This window comes from Diachasmimorpha longicaudata, chromosome 15 (assembly GCF_034640455.1).
Source record: "Diachasmimorpha longicaudata isolate KC_UGA_2023 chromosome 15, iyDiaLong2, whole genome shotgun sequence".
NCBI lineage: Eukaryota > Metazoa > Arthropoda > Insecta > Hymenoptera > Braconidae > Diachasmimorpha > Diachasmimorpha longicaudata.
Window position 1 is genome coordinate 5,929,189 of NC_087239.1, and position 21,573 is coordinate 5,950,761.

Below are 21,573 nucleotides of genomic sequence, written 5' to 3' on the forward strand. Positions count from 1 at the left end.
TGAGTACGTGAATCTCGAGAATAAAGTTCTTTAAGGCACCAGTCCACGATTTAGAGACGCAAAAGGTTGAAAATGAAGGTAGGAGACCTTCAGATCTAAGTATATTTAGATTAGAGCATCTATTTGTTGGATGAAGGGGGAAGGGGGGGGGGAGAGATAATTGTTATGATAATTACGTGTACTATAATTTATCATACTATCATCTGTATATATAGCCTATGAAAAATTAACTAGGAATAATAGATATTTCAACAAATAAATTCATGATATGAAGAGGCTGATGTTTTATTTCCCTCGTTTTGATAATTTGTTTAATTGAAAAAATCTCGTTAAATAGGTGCTTTACGGGCACAAATGGGCCTAATGAATGAATTTAGGTCACTAGTCTGCAAAGCTGCGTTTTTCCAAAAAAAATAGCAAATACGTTGTTTGCTCATTTGTTCGTTTGTGCTTTAGTCTAAATGCTTTACCAAAACACTAGACAAATTATTCAAAATTTCCCGACTGTGCCCGACCGATAAAAAAAATTCTACTTTGCCACTGCGGTCTAACTTACCGACCTCAAGGACACCGAAAATTTAAATTAAAAAAAATTTATCTCGTAATTTATTGTTCTTCTTCTATTTGTTTTCGTTTAGAATTTTATTTGGCCTTGACCTACATTTGATGTGACTAAAATTCGATGTTAGTACTGATCCCGGTGGTGAGACAGACCACCGTTGGTAATAAATTAGAGTGGGGAGTAATGACGCTTTTTATTTAATTGTATTCGATGATTGGAGCATGTACAAATGAGCAAACTTTTATGTACCTGATCTACAAACGATTTCCTATAAAACTAGCTACAATTCAATTTAAAAAGATGTTTTTTTCCGGCCAAGATCATGGGCAAAATGATAATTATTAATTATCGACGGGATCATAAACAAAATCTATAGATGTACAATTATGTACTAATGTCGCGCAATCATGTACGTTAGCTTTTTCGTTTGCAACCCCCGGTGGCTAAGTACATTGGGGTCGCGCAATAAAAAAAAACCTTCAGGGTTGCGAGGGGAGGGTAGCATCGGGGTGTCACCTATCGCAAAATTCCTGCACCAAAAATAATCGGAAATTCCCGACTATTACCGAAGTGTCTTTAGTCGTAGTCGCCATTTTCAGGAAAGTGGAAGGCTAATACCGTGCATGTGTGTCTTTTTCGTATCCCTTTTTGAACAAAAATACGTAAATTTTATTTGTTTTTATTTTGTTGTTTATCGAAGTAAATAATCAATATCCCACCTTAATTGTTATACAATCACCATAATTTTAACAGTCAGTGGTTTTATACCCAAATGGCTTGCTTGAATACACTCAAGCAGGAGATAAAAACTCTTGAGTCTGTCTTCCCAAAGAGCCATGAGAGATTTCAGATAATGTCTGCTAGTGTCGACGAGCTTAGTTGTAGATTCGTCGGTAAAAATGGAAAGAAATATGAAATACATGCAAATATCACAGTGAGTTGTTAAATTACACCACAAATTATGTATTTAACCATTAACGCCATTTGCTAATATCACAGAATTAACATTTTTTTTTTATTTTCATCACGATCTCCAAACGGACAAAGAAACAATAACATTCACTGCTTTTATTTTTCATTGGACTCTGATGTTAAATAACAGTGACTATTAACAACAATAATAGTTATGAATTTACCAGTGTTGAAATTCATTTCGTCATAGTTTTGTGACAAATTTGGCAATAAAATCGATTGGTGAAATTCATTTTGGGGAAACAGTGAAAGGACGGTTTGGGGAGGGGGTGGTGAGGGGTAACGGGGGGGTGCGGGCAGGGGGTTCAGAGCAGGTCAATGCGTACCGTTTTCGAGGGTAAGGCCCTCACTATACATATACCCTCTGGCCACTTATTAAGGAGTCATTAATTGCAAAAAAACATGTGTACTGTGAAATTTTTAGATTTTTTTCAAATCCTGAAAGGGTTCTGTTTTTTTTTTTATTTTCTGCTGTTGGCCAGTGGTTCTAGATCGATTATCAGTTTATTTATTTATTGGATTGAATCGAGATGCGGAATTCAAAGCCATTGTCCTGGATTCAGGGGGATTAGCTGACAGAATCAATTTTTTAATGTGGAGGATCAATTTTTCAATTTGAGGTGACGAACTAATTTTTTAGAGGTTAAATGAATGTCTTAGGGGCACATAGAGATGATTAATTTTCATTTCGAAGCAGGTCAATGTGTACTGTTTTCAAGGAAAAGACCCTCACTGTACACATACCCTCTGGTCATCAATAGAGGCAAAGCATGTGGATTTTAGGATCTTTGTTTTCTAAGAAGACACCAGGTTTCCTCTTCATTTTTTTCCTTTCATTTCAGTGTTTATTCTTCTCTCCAGTAGCTTCTGACCTTATTCATTTCTCTATTCTTTCAAGAAGAATAATTGACACCGAGTCTCATTGTGTTCACGTTAATAAGCAGTCAGAAAACGTCAATGTTAAACAAATAAATTGTGAGAATGAATTAGTTTGACGTAGAATCGCCAAATGTTATATCATAGAAAATTATCATGGAGACTTTTTTGTAGAACTTATTGTCCTCTTCAAAAATTATTCTGGGGGAAAAAAATGATTAAACGGGGGAGAACATCTTAATTGTGCCTCATTAATCCAAAAAAATGGCTTTTGTTTGAATGAATTCTTCACTCTTCGATGTTGCTAGGTAAATAATTTTTTTAGGAGACGTATCCATCAACACCACCAGTATGGTTCGCTGAATCCGAAGAGACCAGTGTGACAAATGCTGTACAAATATTGAGCAACACAACGGGTCGTGACAACCATGTTATTAATCAAGTAGGAATATTGTTAAAAGAGTTATGCCGACTACACGCATTGCCGGAGCCACCGGACGTTGAGAGACTGAGAACAGCCCTGGATCCACTTCGATTGGGAGGGACTAACGACGTTGTAGCCCAGGGAATGGAGGCTGAGGACACTGAGGAGATTGAGGAGGATGAGGACAGTGAGTCAGAGGAGGATTTACATTTGGATATGGACGAGGGGGAGGCTAATGCGAAGAGTAAGGTAGGTCCGGACGCATGACGAATCAATTCTACTATTCGTTCCTTTTTTTGCTATAATATATCAACATTTTAGGCTGACGACATGGATCTGGAACACTTAGCGACATTAGAAAGGTTGAGACAAAATCAGAGACAAGATTACCTGAGAGGCTCTGTATCAGGTAGTGTTCAAGCAACTGATAGACTTATGAAGGAACTGCGGGATATTTATAGGAGTGACAGCTTCAAAAAGGGTCAGTTGGTCCTTTCATTTTCCGTAAAATTAAGTAAACAACTGACATCCTAATTCAAGTTAATGTAGAATGGAAATCAATTCGAGCAGAATTTCTCTCCCTCAAAATATTCAAAACACAATTAAATTTTTCACGTTTGTTAAGTCATAGCTGAGTCAAGCCATGAATATTTTACATAATAGTATTCAGTGTGAAAATCCTTAAATTATCATTTCCTTTGTTCTTCAGGCATGTACAGTATAGAGCTGGTGAATGAAAGTCTCTACGAGTGGAATATCAGGCTGATGTGTGTAGATCCTGATTCACCTTTGCACAAAGATCTCGTTTTGTTGAAAGAGAAGGAGGGGAAGGATAGTATTCTCTTGAATATGATATTCAAGGTATTACAGCATTCGCAGACTCAACTAATCAGACTCAGCAGTGAAAATTTTAACAATTAAATGAAATTTCCAGGAAACTTATCCGTTCGAACCACCATTCGTACGTGTCGTTCATCCAATAATATCCGGTGGCTATGTTCTTGTGGGTGGTGCTATCTGCATGGAATTGCTCACTAAACAGGGATGGAGTTCAGCGTACACTGTGGAAGCTGTTATAATGCAAATTTCAGCGACCCTAGTTAAAGGAAAAGCCCGAATACAGTTTCAGGGCGCTAGTGGAGCTGGCAAAGTGTGCGGAGGACAGGGACAATACAGTCTGGCGCGTGCACAGCAATCCTTCAAATCTCTAGTTCAAATACACGAAAAGAATGGTGAGTTAATTTTTTAATGAGAAAAAAAGTCCCTGGTCGGCTACATTTGGTAGCGTTGAATAAATAAATAATCTTGAATCGCAATCGCAAAGTACTTGGATACAGAAAATGTAAATAAATCGTGTAGAGGCACTTTAAATTTGAAAAAATACGTTCCTTTTGCAGCTCTGAAGAACTCTGTGTTCCGGGAATAAATAATTGAAGTCAATAACACCGTTTAATGTAGTGAATTAAATTTCAGGCTGGTTTACACCGCCAAAGGAGGACGGCTAATGGTGCGAGAAAAATATATTTAAAAATCCATCAACAATTGAACGAGAAACAAGAGAGACAATGCAACTTGTGAAGTAGAATCTGAATATGACGCGTGCTTATTATTGAGACTTGAAATAACGATTAAACCAGAGGAATGGCACTATGCCCAAACAAATAATTACTACGATAATGATTTGATACACAAACACGAGAAACATTAATTAGGTAAAACTTAAGGATAAACAAGAAAGAAATATTGATAACGCTTAATTCGCCGTTCGTTATTTTGTCATCTTACTTTTCTTTTTTTACTTTTCGTTTTAAATTGTTTACCGGAGTTTGTTTTTCGAGATGGAAAATGATATAAACAGTGTTTGGTATTCTGTGAGCATAGATTCCGTTGATTGATATTGGATCGTTAGAAAAAAAACAAATTCATTCAGTATTTATTTCTATTCGTTAGGAACATTAAATCGAAATTATTCAATTGATCTTCCTTTTCATTTTGTTGAATTTGTTGTGAAGAATAAAAGGAAAATGATTACAAAAAGTACAACAACGATGAGCGATCTTGTTCAAATTCTAAGGATTGACGTCGATATGTTTGCCTACAAGTTTTTCATTATAATATCCATTTGTTTTTTCTTTCAGTTCAATTCTGTACTGTTTAAGTATTGATATGAGACGACAGGTGTTTCATTTTTTCTCTTTGTAGAGGGATAGAATGAGAGAAGATGATGACTGATATAGAAAAATTCGTACCCGGGTTTTTTCAAACATTGTGGATTGTTTTGTGAGCGATTATGAGGTAATTGAGAATTTATATTTCACTCTCTTGAATAAATCGCGTCAAATCTTCCCTCATGGTCAGTCCCAAAGTCACTGAAGGAGAATGCCATTTTTGGGAACTCAAGGAGAGCAATTGGCAATTGGTCTTAGTTTTTTTACTTGAAAATTTAAAGAAAATGAAGTTTCAATTTTTATAATCATGACATGCGGCTCCACATGCATAAAATTACTACGTATTTTTTTTTATTTTAAGAAATAAAAAAAAATCATGTTCTCATGAATATCTTCATGACCAAAACTCTTAAAAGTTGAGATATCGAAGTCCTCAGCAGAGTTCACATTTACTTTTATCCCTATGTTACGTATGTGATATCCAAAATTGAATTGAATCTATCAAGAATTCGGAGAAGATCATAGTCATGCAGATTTTATGCCTGTGCAAGCACAGAGTCACCGAAAAAAAATGAGACCTCCATTTTTTCTCATTCTTTGAGTATAAAAATGAACCATAAAATTTTTAAAACTCCTGAACTTTGCGATTTTCATCGAGGTCTCCCCTGAAGTTTAAAGAAAATACAGATTGGGCGGTATAAATTTTTAGTATAATTAAGCAATATTTTTTTACGTCCCGTGACGATTGAACGTCTCTCTCTGGACACATAGTAAAATTATTAACAATCGAGAGAACGAAATGGAAATGAAAGGAGAAAGATCAATGCGTCTACAATTATCCTGTATATGAATACCTAGTGCAATTAGTGATCAAAATTTGTATTTTGTTCGTTAAAAAAATTACTTAACGAAGAGAGAAGAAATGTCATTTTCACCTCTTACCCTGTATTTCTACGAAAAAAAAAATACTAGTTACGATAGAAATAAGCCTTGCCAAAGCTCATCGTTGTTCACATTCTTTGAACTCGAGTTATTTGTAACTTTTTGTGTATCAAGTGCATTCCTTATGAATTAATTTAACGACAACATTAATCATAACCGCAATGAAACGTTATGAATGTACATAAAAATACGTAAATCATAGTTATACCTTCACTCATTATTTTTTTTATGATTATTTCATCGTGTCCTCCCTCTCGGGTTTCAGTCCACTGCAACTTCTTTATCCCAGTTGTGAGATGTTACTGAATAGAGACTTGAGACACGACTCACCAATCTTTCATTGTTCACTAGGCAGTCAATGCCCCCTCACAGGTGCATTGACAGGTTTAAAAAAAAAATGAAAAATGTCCAACATTTTTTAGACTAGAACGAAAAATCATTTTCATTTGACTGGTAGTGGTCAGTCTAGTGAACATCTCGTCATTTAGTGATTTTAATTTCTTTTTCGTTGTTTATTGTTGTCAATGAGTTTCAATGGGCGATTGAATAATTGTAAACTGCTTGGTCAATGCAAATATTCTTCGAGCACAAGCGATGTAAATAGAACGATTCATATACAGTTTTTTTTTTGTTCGATTGATCAGTGCACTGCGTATGATGGAGACTCATGGAACATTCATGATTATCGAAATGATGTGAATGAAATGTATTTGATTCGAACGTGTGATTAAAATGATACACAGAACTAACAACAGTGACGGGGAGAATCCATAAATAGATTACTGTGGTGTGTATTTGTGGTAAAGAATAATTAGAAATAATAATGATAATAATAACTTCCGTTTTTTGTAACATATTTTTCACTTGTTTGATTTTACATACCCAATCATCGGATTATCCTTGTGATTATTTATTCGCTTGTTTCAGGTTTTGAATTATGAAAATGGTTCAATGGTTTAGCTGGATTGGTTTAATGCAGTTTGGATGTGAAATTTCACTGCTGGCAAGTAATTGAGGGGTTCATTTTTCACTGCAGTAGAGAGAAATAATAATTGAGATTTTGCGAGTGATTTTTTGGTTTCTGGGATTGAAATAATGTCAAAATCACATGTTCAGTCAGACGTTCCGTTTCGCTCCACCGTTCTATTTAGCCTCAACTCCCCATCGCCTAATCATCATTTTTTACCTCAAATTGGAGGTGAAACCAAAATTTCCCTGACTTTCATGTCATATTTGAAAAAAAAATACTATTCGGCTCGAATAAAAAATATCGGATGTCAGGAACTACAGATCCTTATCCCCCCTCCCCCTCCCGCTCCTTCCATTATGTGATATAATACCATGAGTGCCCCTTCCGTCCAAATGGGTATAAATTCTCCGGAGATGAAAATAATAAAACTTTTTACTAACAACGAAACGACGTGAGGAAAGTATTCTCACGTCGCACTCCTAAACGTTTATACTGAAAGGAGGGGTAGTAATTTGACAGCCTCACCAACACCAGCTATCAACAGGTGCCGACAGCGAGTTGTTTCGGTTAATCGATATCCATTCTATTCAGAGAGACTTCTGAGCTCCACCCGATTTCACATCTGGGGATGAGTCTATCGTTCTCTTGGGATGAGCACTCAACCAGTCCCTCGTTACGTTACAATTCAATTCCATGTTAAATATGAATATCTATTGATTTCCGTCGAATTGTCATTGCCAACAGGAAACGCAGTTCAGGTGACGAATAAAAATTGACGTTTGTGATTGTTTTTTTAAGGGGCTGACCTGGTACGCAGTTGCGCTCGTTGGAGCTGCGTCGCTATCGTTCTAATTTAGTAGTTACACAACTCCAAAAAGTCCCTCAAAAAAAATAAATAAATAAATAAAAAGGTCCCCCCTTTTTTTAATCACAAAAAAACTATTGAATTTTTTAAAACTATTTTCGCTTGTGCTTGTGTGAGGAGGACGTAAAATAGACACGTGATGACATATAAATGAATAAAATAGTAGAAAGTGGCTCACAGTAATCGCTCAGTAATCACACGTTGATTTTTTTTTCTCTCCAAACTACGGACAATTTAATGCTACACATTATTCTTCTCATTATCGCTTCCAGTTGAATTACCAAACAGAGAAATGTACGAAGTCCGGAAAACATCTATTCAACTTTTAGTTATAAAGTTCAGTCACTGATAAATTGCCTCATTAGATAATCTTGATGTTCATCAACAATTACAAACTCAATTTGAGCTACGTCAAAGTTGAAAAATATAATGCTCACTCTGTGGAATGAAACAAAATTCGTGAAGTTGAGTTCAATGACTGTGGCTAATTGAATTACAACTCTTCCCAACCGGATAAAGGTAGCATAAATTTCTACAGTTCTGACCTCGTAATCGCTGGAAAATATGTTTTCCCTCTGGTGCATATTATTATCAATAATAATAGTGGTGATGGGGAGGAGAGAGGGTGGGATAGGAGATTATTAATGAATAATTTTGTTCGAATTGATTTTGACTTTTCCCTGCATCCCCTGAATTAATTCTTAACTTCATTCAAAATAAATATTTCTCCTGCCTCCGCGATAACCACCCAGCAAGGATATTATGATATCGCCACTCCTTAATGACGAGAAAAATGAATTAATCAAGAAAATGGGTCATTTTCTCCGACATCCGGATTTTCATCAGCTTCAAAGCCCCCGGAAGAAATAAAAATCTTAAAAATCCCAAATAAATAGAATTTTGGGGTGCGGGAGACTTAAATTAATTGACGGACCCGATGATAATGGAGGGACCCCCTTGATTAATAATCCCCTCCCCCCTTTACCGAAATATAACTGGCTGGCTGTTCACGAATTTTCAGCATTTTCTACCAGTGTAATTTTCACTCCAGTAATTATACGACCGGCCTTTATCACAGAAAGATTCCCTCCATAGTGTTCAGACAACGGTAAATTTCAACTCATACACACACACATATACATAGACATACCGCTGGAGTGACGATAATACCAGGATGCGAAACTAACTTTATCGGATTCATCCACGTCATACTTTGTCCGCAGTTTCTCCACCCCTTCATAGAGGGTGGTGCAAGCTCGTAAAACGATCGGGTTCTCCAGTTCTCTCCAGTCACACGGTTATCGTTTGGACACGGGTTGCACAGTGGAAAAAAAAGGGAAACCCTTCCCTCACCACTGACCCCTTCTCCATCCCCTCGCCCACACACCCCCTCTATATATCCTCAGCGAAACGGTTTTTCATTCCGGCTAAAAGTCGTTCTCCCCATTTGATTCCGCCCAACTCATTTGCTAATTTATCACGTACGAAAAAATTCAAAGGAAAAACCCCGCGTGCATTTGCTCTCTCAAACTCTATTGGATTTCTATCGGATATTCTGTTTGTTTCTCTCCCGGTTCTTCAAGGTTTATTAGGGAAATTTTCAATGGAAAATATTGTATTTCAAGTGGAAAAATCAACAGGTTTTTTTTTTCGAATTTATTTTGTTGGAATTTTTTTTGTCGTCAGCATTCTCATGTGCAAATATTTAATGCTTCTTAGAGGAGTTTATTTTGTTTTCAGGGGAAAGGGAAGAACTGAAAGAGTTGAAAATTTATTGTTAGATTGAGAACATAATAACAGAGGGAAAGGATTAATTTTTTATTGAAATTATTTGTTTAGTGTGTTGCTGGAATATTGTGGATAAACAGGGAGAACTCTATTGTGTACGTGGAGCAACTTTTTTTGGGAATTTTCATCAACTCTACTAGCACTGGAAATTTTATGGAAAATGTTTGAACTTGCACCCGAAATATCTCAGTTATAAAATGACAAATGAAAAAGTTCCAACAATGCTATTTTAACACGTCAGAGAAATTCAATAACATATATTGCATAGAAGCTACGATATTGTTCTGTGTGCGAATTTGTCAAAAAAAACGCATCCGTTGATTTTTCTCCTCGCGGTGCAAAAACCGAATAGTATTTTGGGAATTGCATTTTTCTATTATTTTTTTATCGTGAATATCCGCTCCAAATTCATTCCATTGAGTCAGCTAACAGTACACGGAAAAAATCAAAATCCATCGGTTTTTTCATGTAAATATTTTTGTAGTTCGAAATATGGGAAAGGCTGACAGTGTTTTGATTAAAAATTTGATACTAGAAAAATCTCGTAAATATCAAAAGCTCGTAATTTTATAGAGAAGTAAAATGAGTTGCAATTTTCCTTTGAATGCATTATGGTTTCGTGCTTAATTCTCTCATGTGTTCTCAAAAGTATTAATTCCTCATTACTTATCCAATTGTACCGTGCGTTTGTGACCCCATTTCGTGGCATGGATTCCCTAATGTCAAGCACCGAAGCATCGCAAGTTCGAATGCACGAGTAGTTCCTCTTAAATAAAAAAGAGACAATTGAGATGTTGATATTAGAGTTCCCCAAATTCAGGAAAAACTTCGGGAAAAAGAAATGGTATTTCAAAGCCTTCGTCCAAAAAAATGATACCGTTTTTAATAGGAAGTTTGAAAAAAAGATTCTCCTGGCGTTCTTAGGTCTCATGTTTATAAAATGAAAAGTCCGAAAATTTTCTAAATTGAAAAAATGTGATTTTTTCCAATTTTAAAAAATTTCCATACGCAAATGAGAGCGTCTCTTGATTAAAGCCGACGTCTCAGTCTTTATCACGAGTGTTGGAGAGGAGTGGGGATGACAGGCGTCGCCTCATTTTCACGATTTTTTCCTTGACCTAATGCGCCATTAGACGCTTCACTTTAACAAATATAATTTCGCCAATGAAATATCTTTCCGACAAGTATTAAAAGCGAGTAATGTCTTATCACGTCGTGAACGTGACCCTCGCGACCTTTATCACCCTAATAATTTTTCATATAATGCTATAATGAAACATACTGTTTTTTTAGTAGATAAAAAACTGCACCAATAAGAAAAAATATATAACAAACAGATCTGTTTCCAGATGTATATAAAATATCTGCTTTTCCCCCACCCTCGAGCGCCCCAATTCCTCACGTTCCCGTATCGTAGAGTCAGCTGACAGAATACAAATTTTTTGAGTAAAAATCCCGAAAGCCAGAAAAAACCAAATAATTTTTTTTCAAAATTCTTCAGGAGTCTAAAGTGGGTGGAACTTATTTCCATAAAATTTTGTTTGACTTCCACTTTACCAAAACAACAAATTCAGCCGAGAGAGGCCCTCGCGCTTCATAAATATTTATCCTTTTAAAAATGTTTCATTTCTTCCGAGAATTTCCCAGCATCAACAGGACCGAACTGCCACCCACCCTGTCTACCCCTATCGTATTACCCAGTCACAGATTTTCCGAAAGTTCCCTCCCCGATTAATCCCCCATTATTTACCCAATTGTCCACGCTCGTTACGCCGGTCTGACACGTATCGCCAGCCGTCAACCGTTGTAGCATCGCAATTTAAAACGCACCCCCGATGCGACTCCATCGACCCACCGGTGAACAATAAATTCCGATAGAAACGAAGGGGGGAAAAAAAACAATTGTCGAAGGGCGAGAAAGTAGGATAAGACAGATATATCTGGACAGGCAAATGGACAGATGAGCATTACAGCCAACGGGTAGATGAAATCCCATGGAAGTAACGGGAAAGAAAACGCTGGGGGATGCCCATGCGATGGGAGATGAGATGGCTAGGGTGGAAGGGGTGGGAATAGCAGGAGATACAGCGCCCACCGCGCAATGTCACGTACCGAGGGATGAAATGGCACATAGGATGCGTACTGTGTGTTGCGCACAAGATTTTACCGCGACTGCTGGCAGTCCTTCGCCCAATTTCCAACAAATATGTTGGCTAAATAACGTGAGGAGCCCAGTGAATCCTCCGAATCTTTTAATTTTGTACCGCCATGTTGCAACCCCTGCGCTAAAAAACAATTAAAATACGTTAGAATCGTGAGACAATGATTTTATCGTAAAATTGCTCTCTCCATATCGGTCTGTCCCAACACGTACTTATTCTACTATTCAGCAGTGGTTCTGAGACGCGTATGATGTGCCACTGAGGAGTGTTAAGTGCTCGCTAATGAGTGAGGAGGGAAAATTATGTTTATCTTTAAAATAATTTAACGTGACAACTCCCCATTGATGAGGTGACGGGGGAAATGAGTAGTTAACTGGGAGATATTTAATCACTGAGTTGAGTCTGTTACTTGGGGTGTCTTAGTCACATATCTGGGGGGTGGACTTTGAAAAGTGGAACAAAATTTTACTGTTGGCGGTGGGATTAGTGTCAGCGAATGCGCGTTATCGTGAAATTTATGTATCACCACGAACTCTCGTGAAAAGCATCCTCACTTGTTACAATAGATTATCTACTCGATTTAACATAATGTATGCAGTACATTGACTATTTTATGTTATGGAATTTTTTTTTGCGGTGGGGGAATTTGAAAGGGGAGGGGGATAGAATTAAAAGTCAGGAGGAGGTGATAGCGATCGAGGATTATATTGGAGGTGTTTTTATTTTCGATTTATCTTAAGTGGCTTGAATTTTTTTTATTTGAAAATTTTGGGTTTTTAGAGGAAACGTGGGAGGTTCTGCTTGAGCTTTGTTTAAGCTCTCGGAATAATTTTTTAATTGGGAAAAAATGAAATGTTTGGAATAATTTTGATGGATTAATTTACGAAAATAATACAAAGTTTTCCAAAGTTCAATTTCAATTATTAATTCACAAGCTTCATTTATTTGTAAACTGCTACGCATAGCAAAAATTATTCATTTATCAACAAAGAATGTTGGGGAAATTGCAAATACTGGAGAAGAATGTTTTTTTTCAAATTCTTCCCCAGCAATTTTATTCGGAAATTTAATGATTAAAATGATTAGAGCAAATTAAGTTTTACTTTTATTCCACCACCTTTTACGGTGCCATCTCACGATTTTTACTACGTTCAACAGTAAATTTGATATGCAACGGCAGTCCTCGATTACTACGTTCCCGCAGTAAAATATAATTTTATATTTTTTTCCCTGAACATTAGGTTACTTTGAGATACTTCGAGATGATGATGATACTTTATGTGATTAGTCCGTTGTCGGCCTTGATGAGGCAGGTCTATTCAGGGAAATAATTGTTATGAGAGCAAAAACAATGAATAATTACAAAAATGGGACAACATATTGGAAGAAATATGAGAGTAATGTCAATTTGAGAGACAATTAAACTTGATTAGCTCGCGGTGGGATGCCCATATAGGGTATAATTAATTCCTATTCTCTTTGTTTATTTCAGAAATGGGACAGGTAGTCTGAATAAACTTGTACGTCCCCCCGGGGGTTCTTAATTTTGCTTCACTTTAATTATGAAAAATAATTACAGGGGAGGACTGTACCGCCTTTTTCAAAGAGAGGCTGCAGTGGAATTTCGATATCACGTTTGCCGTTATCTGCTCATCTATTTTTGTCAATTTCATAGGATTTTTTTTTTTAAATTCAATGACGTCACTCGAATATTTTTTTAGATTTTTTACCGAGAGCAATTCAGAGAAAATCCCCCCACCGATGCAAAGTAAGGTCATTTTTCCAAAAGCTCATGTATATTTATGCCTGCATTCCCCAAAAATCCAAAATCAAATCCATCGATTGACGATAAAGTCAGGAGAATGCTGTGAACAATTTTCTGAACAAAAAAAAACTCAATACCCTTTTTTTCTCTTTTTTTCTTCATCAATATTGAAGCAGCAAACTCGTTAGTGGGGTAACCAAAGAATTCTGCGTTGTTAAAATTGCAAGGGTGGTTTCTCGTTAAATAACATTTTTAGTTTTGTGCTATGACATGGTGGAGGCGTTGAAACAAAGTAGAGTAATTTGATGCTGGTATTTGAATATTCTAGAGGACGAAGTGACGAGGAGTGTCAACTGATAAAATTCGAGTGAACATTCATCTAATTTTGAAGTTTGTATGCTCCAAGAATATCAGCATTAACACCGGTGGGTACATTAGATTAATTAGGGTTAATGTTTGTAGACTAGTGAATAATATATCATTTTACAAACAGATTTATCAAATGATGCAGACGCTCATCGTGAGGTTCACAATTTCGTTATTGAATCTGTTTTTTAGGCTCAGAAACATTTGAGGAAATAATTATTTTATGGTTAGAGTGATAGTTGAAGCTGGGAATGGAGCTTTGGGAGAAGCTTCAAATGAGAACAATAGAGCTTGCGAGTTTGAAGGAAAGGAGAGAAAATGCTTCCAATTACACTGACAGAAAAAATTAGTTTTGTCGAGGGGTTTTTTTGTCAACCTGTCATCATTTGGTAGTTAATTTTCAAAAAAAAATCTCGTACAGTGAACAATAGCTATCTCTTGTTGAGATACGTTTAATTGAAGGCAACAAATATTCTGCTGGAATTTTTCATTTGTTATAACGATGAAATACTTCACAAAATGAAAGGAAATAGCATTTCACGGGAGAAAAAAATTCAAATTCCACGTGGAGAGAAATAATTGATGAAAGTTGAAATTAATTAGTGGGAATATTTGAAAAATTTGGCAATAACTTCAGCAAAAAATTTTCTCCAATTGTTCACTTCAATTTTACTTCTCTACTTTTTGATTTATTGACCTGTTGTAACTGCACTCAAATACCATAATTCTAATCATTCGATTCGATGCCATTATAATCATTATCTATTTGCGCATGTGATCATTATGACATGTAAACAGAGGTGTGTGTGCATAGCGTTGTACATACGATACATTTCGAGTACCCGGAAACGATACAGAGGTGCATTTTGATTGGATCCGGGCTTTCTATCGCCCCTCAAGTGTATCGAACCTCATTTGCCATTCAAACACTAGCATGAGGTATTTTTTCATAAAATTTTGACGACTCGTAACAATCGATCTTCACAATTTCAATGGAATCTTTTGTTGGCGCCAAAAAATATTTGTGTACAAAAACACTTGAATTAAGTTCACATTGGAGTCAAGAACGTCCTGCAGGTGCAGGAAAATGTAATTAAAAAAACACTTATTCGAATATTTCATGAGAAAAAAATTGTTGCAATTACCGGCTCTTGTAAGGTTTACTCTGCGAGGTCTCGATATTTTAATGAGGTTTGCAGAATTATTTTCTTTCATTCGAAAGGAGATTTAACTCGTATTACGTTTGAATATTACATGAAAAATATATTTCCAAAATAATGTTTAATATTTTTAAAAAATCAAAACAATACCAACATTACGAAATTCCCAATCGAATGCTCAGTTGGTGTTGCATGACATTAACCAGAAACATGTGACTGATTTCAGACACATGATATGCTGAAATTTCACCAACGATTTGACAGAATCGACATGAGTTGAACATTGGTCATGGAGCTGCGAATATTATCAACAATTCTGGCCGTATTTGTGGTGAACGTTGTTCATACTGGAATAGCTACTGTTGCCGCAGGTCAGTGATTAGCAGTAACAGACCAAAAAAAAAAATTGGTGTCGGAGTATATTTCGATGCGACAACGACGTAGTTAAATTTTTGGGGACTTCAATGGGGCCGAACAATAGTTACTAATTTTTTTATACTTCAAAATTTTTTTAATGAACTTTTTGACTGATGAGGGTTGCGTAAAAAACACTGGAGAATGAGAAACAAAGGGGTCTCGCTTTGGTACATCGTCCATTTCGCCCCGGGGGTGTCATTTACCCCCGAACTTCCTCAAAAAAAATTTTTTCATAACTCGTATTCATTCATTTAGTGAAAAAATACTTCACTCATTTCAGAGAATCGTAATTGACGCTTTAATTGAGTGGAAGTAATGTACGTTTTCAAAATTAATTACTGTTTTTATTTTAGCTGCATAAAAGGCCTTTTCAGAGTGAAGATTCCAATTCTGCGTGCGGACAAAAAAACCACTAGACATCACAGAGACGATAATCGTAAATGACGTCTGGATTTTTGCTGTGCGTGCAAATTTACCCTCTCCTTTCGTTAAAAGTCAACAGATTTCGATTTTTCAACTAAAAATCGTGATCATAAATATGTGAATGAAACGCGATAAAATTTTTTTCACCGACGTCGGTAGATTTTTATTATTCATTTTACCGTACGTGATTATCCATAATTTCTAGACTCCACTATCGCTTCCGGGTCCTTAACATGAACAGCTTAAAGTACCTCCACCCTCACATCGGTATTTTACCAACCGAATGCTCCGTTATGATTATTTTTAGTCGCCAATAACACGAATAATTTAAAAAAAAAATCAAATTCTTCTTGTAAACAAATGCTAGAATTTGTATGAAGCGTCAATTACGATTCAAAGTAAGGTCGAGCTTTTTAAAAATGTTGTGCAGCTTTCAATGATATTTAAATTCACCACAAGGGTAGAACTCCCTTAAAATCGAGCACTTTATGGTCGAATGCGCTTGCTTACTTGCATCTAAAGAGATTCAATCTAGTGGCTGGTGACCCCGACATAGTATAGTTAAACACTCATCCCCTTAGGATAATACGATGGTCACTGTGTGTACACAGGTCAATTACTTTCTACCGAGAGGTTACTTGCAAGGCAAGTATTGTCAGAGGTAAGATCTCCTGTGAAGTGTTTCGTTCACTTGACTGAGGAAAGTCGAGAAATATATCAAAAGAAGGGTTGCATTGGAGGGTGCAATTTCACCAATGGACATGAAAGGCGAACGGTTTGATTTTAGGATCCTCTGAGGAAAAAACATAAATGGAAAAACAGCTCCCATTGAAGCTTTTATCTGAAGTTGAAGTTGTTCTTTGTTACGAGTTCCATTCGCATTCGATGAATAATTTTAGTGGAGCAACCAATGGTTAAATAATTCATGGACTTCGGTGGAAATATGAACGAATAAATTAATGAAAATATCTGATAATTAGTTGGACGGTTAGTTAGGTTTTTGTTCCATTAAAATTTTTAGCAGTAAATGTGATATTAAATACATATAGGTGGAAATATATATAAATAAACGTAGAGAAATTTTTCTAGAAATTTCCTCTCGAAGGAAAATCGTTTATACAATCATTTTTTATCACAATTGTTTGTATTTTTCGTTTGTAAAATAAAGACTAGATTGGTTAGGAATAGAGTCCTTCGGTGAGCAACAAAGAGAGCGGTGATACTTCATCTGAAATATGGACTCCACGTAAAAACACAATTCGATTTTTACCGATAAGTTGGACAGAAAAGAACCTGCAACGTTTTTTATGACTGTCATTTTTTCCGATTTTTGACATTTCTCGTTTGAATAAATTTTTCGTTCAACTGAAATCGCAGTCCTGAGGGGAGAGGGCGGATATTGGTAAAATGCTCTTGCTTTTCTAATGCAAGGTAAATGTAGAAATGTAGATGGGATCGTAAAGAAGAAACACCCTGGAGGGGTATCCAAGGGGGTTAAATAAATAGTTTTATTTGTTTTAAAAAAATGCACGAGTTCATTGCCTACACTATATCTTTGAAATGCTCCTACACTTGAGTCTGAGTCTCAAAGATTTATTGACTGAAAGATAAAAACACAGCACCGGTTTACAGGGAGGGAAATTCAACGTGTGTATCCAAGCAAATTAATTATTTTATTTTTTGAAAATAATTCGATATTCGTTTTTTGATAACAAAGTTCTCGAATCAAAGATCTCGAATGTATAGCACCGTCTTTGACACACAGTAGAAATTTCTCTCAGTGTAATCGATGAATATTTCCTCCATAATTTCCATATCTCAAGATACTCAATAAAAATACACATAATGGGGGGAAAATGTATAGCGTTTCTTGAATGTAGCACGGGAGATGAAGAAATACGACACTTTGTGAAAATAATTCCCTTCAAAGATATCAGTGGCGCACATTTATGCGTGGATAAATTTCCCAGAGCTGTAGAAATCATTTCCATGCTCGTTCAATACCATCAATTGATATGATATGGAAATACATTTGAGATTGATATGAATCGACCATTCGAGATAAACCACAGCATCTCCGCACAAAGTTCGGAGTCAACGTATGAATGCCATCGAAAGTTTTCATGTGATCGTCTAAGAAAAATTTCCAGGAAAATCTGGTTAGTGAACAGATGGGATATGACGTGCAGAAACATCGATTACATTCATAAATCACTGGAAAAAAATCGATTCATTGGTCGATTTGGCTATTCTTGACATTAATTAATTGCTTTTTCAGGATCGAAACCCTTTCCAGGACTAGAAAATCTACCAAAATCATTCTGGCACGAGTTGAGTTCACCTTTCACCGAGGTGAGTTCGCTCTCCACTATTCCAGCAGGAAGATGTTTGTTTTAAAATCAATTTCAAAGTTTCGCGACAACTCCGAGGACATTTGTAACTCAAGAAGGAGAAACAGAGAGAGAGAAATGTACATCTGAGGTATAAACCCGCCATTTGTTAATGTCATTCTCATTGAATATTTCATAGGCTTACGGAGAAGAGACTTCTGCGACGGAAAATCATGCGACGTTGGAACCGCGACCCTTTTTCGAGGATCCTGATAGTAATATTACGGTACAACTGGGTGCGCAGGTGTATCTCCATTGCAGAGTTGAAAATTTGCAGAAACGAACGGTCAGTCAATTTTTTATTGTACGAAAAAATATTATTTATCAGTAGCGAAGTGGTAAAAACAGATGACCCACTGTCCGATAATTGCAATTACGAAAATTTTCCTATCTCGTGTGGACCTGGCGATATCGTTTATGAAAACTCGACTCGATATTATTTTTATTTTTAAAGTAATTCAATATTCGCAGTATTGACCTAGAAACGGGGATCCGAGAGAGCTTTTCTGAAATGAATAAGCAATGTAAAAAGACTAATCGGCTTTGTATGCATTAATTTCGAGTGCATCCGTGTTCATTAATGAATTATCAAGAGATTAATCAATAAGTAGAGGAACTGTTATCAGCGAGTTACAAAAGATTTGTGCAATTACAAAATTTTTCCTGAACAGTCTGTAATTTTGAGTGCACTCACGTTAGCCGATAAATAATTAGGAGATTGAACAATGAGTAGTAAAAATATGACGTACATATCACATCATGCGCACGTAATTGCCAAATCATTAATTCCGATGAGAATGAAAATCGTAAATTTCGTTGATTTTCCAGATTTCATGGGTGCGACGACGCGGAAACGAGCTTCACTTATTGACCGTCGGTATTCACACGTATTCCAGTGATTCACGTTTTTCATTGAATTATCAATTGCCAAATGATTGGCGATTGCTGCTGCGATCGGCCACTGAACGCGATGCCGGTATTTACGAATGTCAAGTCAGCGTTCACCCACCATTGACTAGGACTGTGCATTTGATAGTCTCCGGTGAGTAAACTATTCCATTAGATACCATATATGATCTACTATAATGTTTACAGAATAAGATAATTAAAATAATTCAGTCCAAAAGCAATTTTTCCCCTCAGGAATACGCGCATTAAAAAAATATAATCTTCTCTCAAGAAAAATGCTTCACTTTGTAAAAGTAACGTTCTTTTTTACTGTAATTCTCTCTAAAAAATTTCGTACGGGCTCTTTTAAAATATCGTTAATTAATTTCAGTACCGCGCGTCGAAATAGTTGATGAGCACGGCGCAACTGCATCTGAAAAATTTTATAAAGCGGGAAGTACAATAGAACTGAAGTGTGTAGTGAGTAAAGTACCTCATCCGAGTGGTTACGTCACTTGGAGGCATGGAGCAAGAATGCTCAATTACGACACTATTCGAGGTGGAATCAGGTAACAAAACTAACTCTACGATTTTCGCACTTTTTTCCGCTGTAAACCCGACATAAACTGTCCTAAAAGGAGTAGTTCGCGAAATTTTTGAGTTTACAGATGACTTTTTATTCACCCTTAAAAATAAAAAGACCTCCATCTGTTACATATTTAACGGGAAATAATTTTTTTCCGGTTTAACGATGTTTATTAAATATTGCGCTTTCTCGTGGGCACTGTGCCCACGATGAACCTTTCTGTTGCAGCGTTAAAACTGACATGGGCTCTGAGGGAGCAACATCGCGGCTGTACATTGCAAATGCCAACAAGAAAGACAGCGGAAACTACAGCTGTGCTTTGGCTGATGTCGCCGCTACTATCGTTTCCGTCCACGTATTGAATGGTAACTACCAAAGGCAGTGAGAAACAAACCGTTATTTTTGTCAACAATCCACGATTTTTTATTTTTTTTTTGAATTTATAACGAGATCTAATAGCATTACTGGAAGAAAATGAGTTTTTCGGACTTATCGTCAGGCGGATTATTCCATCACAATTGCAGTTAATTACAAAAATATTGTTTAATAAATCATGATGGATAATGATTCAATAATGACGAGAGGGATTGCCCGCTGGATTAAAATTTCAGTTCGCGGTTTACTGGATTATGTAGGACCTTTTAAATATTTTAAATGGGAAAAAGAATGAGATAAAATAAAATCATAAAAGCTGTAATAAACAAACGCGACGGGAGCAAATAGCACAGTCGACAGGTATTGATTTTTCTACATAAATGGTGGATTTCTTTTGTAATATTCAACATTATTTTTTCCTCTATTTTTTTAGAATTTCATTATGAAAAAAAATGCAACGAACAAAACGTAAAAAATGAATCTGTTTTTTCCCTGTGAGACCTCTCAATAAAATGTCAGGATGAAGTTGTTTAATTATCAATGGAAATGACGTAAAAGAGAGAATATTTCAATAGAATTCTGATAGGAATTCAATAAAAAATCCATACATGTTTTTTTTTAGAGACTGACAATCATCCCATGACTGTCATTATTAATATTATTATCAGTTATTACTCATCATTGAGATCACTGAGCTATTCTGGAAGGCTCTGACTTCACTCCGAAGACCCCTCATTATTTATTATTATTTATAGGGTACGTAAATGACTATCATTGTTAAAAGATGAATTTTTTTCACAGGAGAAAATCCAGCTGCAATGCAACATGGCGATAGCTCCAATCCCAACTCCACCGTCGTGGGAGTAATTCTATTAACATTGTTAACACTTTTGAGATGACCTTGAAGTGTCATTCGTCCATCGAGCATGGCTATAGGTGCTGAATTTCCATGTACGGAAATATAAATAATATGAATATAGAGCCCTACTTGTCGGAAATTGTTTGTGTCAAATATATTTGTTGGTTTTCCGCGTCGTATAGAACAGATTTCGCTGCAATAAAAGGGCAACAAAAAAAAATCTCACTTTTCGTTTCAGATTTCTCGAAAACCGACGATGAGCCGAGTGAGAATTCATGGAGACGCACTGCGGAAATCCACGCATTTATCGTAAAATTGTGATTTGTAAGTGTTGATTCAGGATAATTGGAGAAAATCATCGGTATACCTTATTTGCGTAGTCCGTGTATAGATCCAAGTGAAAATGCGATCTATGTACATGTGGTACATGATTGAAAATATATAGAGATAAGACATCATAATTCACTGTACATAGAAATCAGTAAGTGACATGCAGTAATAACGCTAGAGTAGAATAATTATAAGAATGAGAATGATGTGCAAAATGATATCAAAATAAACTCGTGATAACGCTCATAAATATCAGCGTTCAGCAGATGAAATATACTGTCGAGG

General features: G+C 36.1%; 2 protein-coding genes across 7 annotated transcripts; both read left to right on the plus strand.

Annotated features, from left to right (window-relative positions):
- Window positions 1-1,128: 1,128 nt before the first annotated feature.
- On the plus strand, window positions 1,129-6,800 carry LOC135169582 (ubiquitin-conjugating enzyme E2 Q2). Its single transcript, XM_064134704.1, has 7 exons — window positions 1,129-1,200; window positions 1,316-1,496; window positions 2,736-3,083; window positions 3,156-3,315; window positions 3,544-3,695; window positions 3,769-4,066; window positions 4,308-6,800. Exons 2-7 carry the CDS (start codon window positions 1,335-1,337, stop codon window positions 4,337-4,339), a joined length of 1,152 nt encoding a protein of 383 aa, XP_063990774.1. The 5' UTR covers window positions 1,129-1,200; window positions 1,316-1,334; the 3' UTR covers window positions 4,340-6,800.
- A 4,945-nt stretch (window positions 6,801-11,745) lies between these two features.
- Window positions 11,746-21,568, plus strand: LOC135169584 (peroxidasin). Of its 6 annotated transcripts, none has more exons than XM_064134713.1 (10): window positions 11,746-11,789; window positions 13,823-13,919; window positions 15,247-15,391; window positions 18,139-18,212; window positions 18,390-18,536; window positions 19,079-19,292; window positions 19,530-19,707; window positions 19,953-20,089; window positions 20,901-21,050; window positions 21,197-21,568. In XM_064134713.1, the coding sequence occupies exons 3-9, from the start codon at window positions 15,310-15,312 to the stop codon at window positions 20,996-20,998; spliced, it is 930 nt and encodes a 309-aa protein (XP_063990783.1). In that variant the 5' UTR covers window positions 11,746-11,789; window positions 13,823-13,919; window positions 15,247-15,309; the 3' UTR covers window positions 20,999-21,050; window positions 21,197-21,568. The 6 variants fall into 6 exon arrangements, with proteins under 6 accessions (XP_063990783.1, XP_063990777.1, XP_063990779.1 ...); XM_064134707.1 differs by having other exon boundaries at window positions 11,766-12,319; XM_064134709.1 differs by having other exon boundaries at window positions 11,766-12,124.
- The last annotated feature ends 5 nt before the right edge of the window (window positions 21,569-21,573 follow it).

What these genes read in the sequence shown, in the direction of transcription:
- LOC135169582 (XM_064134704.1), top strand. Translation starts at nt 1,335, where the DNA reads ATGGCTTGCTTGAATACACTCAAGCAGGAGATAAAAACTCTTGAGTCT. An exon ending in AGGCTAATGCGAAGAGTAAG is followed by an intron (nt 3,084 to 3,155) that starts GTAGGTCCGGAC and finishes TCAACATTTTAG; the next exon opens with GCTGACGACATGGATCTGGA. An exon ending in GAGTGACAGCTTCAAAAAGG is followed by an intron (nt 3,316 to 3,543) that starts GTCAGTTGGTCC and finishes TTTGTTCTTCAG; the next exon opens with GCATGTACAGTATAGAGCTG.
- LOC135169584 (XM_064134713.1), top strand. Translation starts at nt 15,310, where the DNA reads ATGGAGCTGCGAATATTATCAACAATTCTGGCCGTATTTGTGGTGAAC. An exon ending in TGTGCATTTGATAGTCTCCG is followed by an intron (nt 19,293 to 19,529) that starts GTGAGTAAACTA and finishes AATTAATTTCAG; the next exon opens with TACCGCGCGTCGAAATAGTT. An exon ending in TTCCGTCCACGTATTGAATG is followed by an intron (nt 20,090 to 20,900) that starts GTAACTACCAAA and finishes TTTTTTTCACAG; the next exon opens with GAGAAAATCCAGCTGCAATG.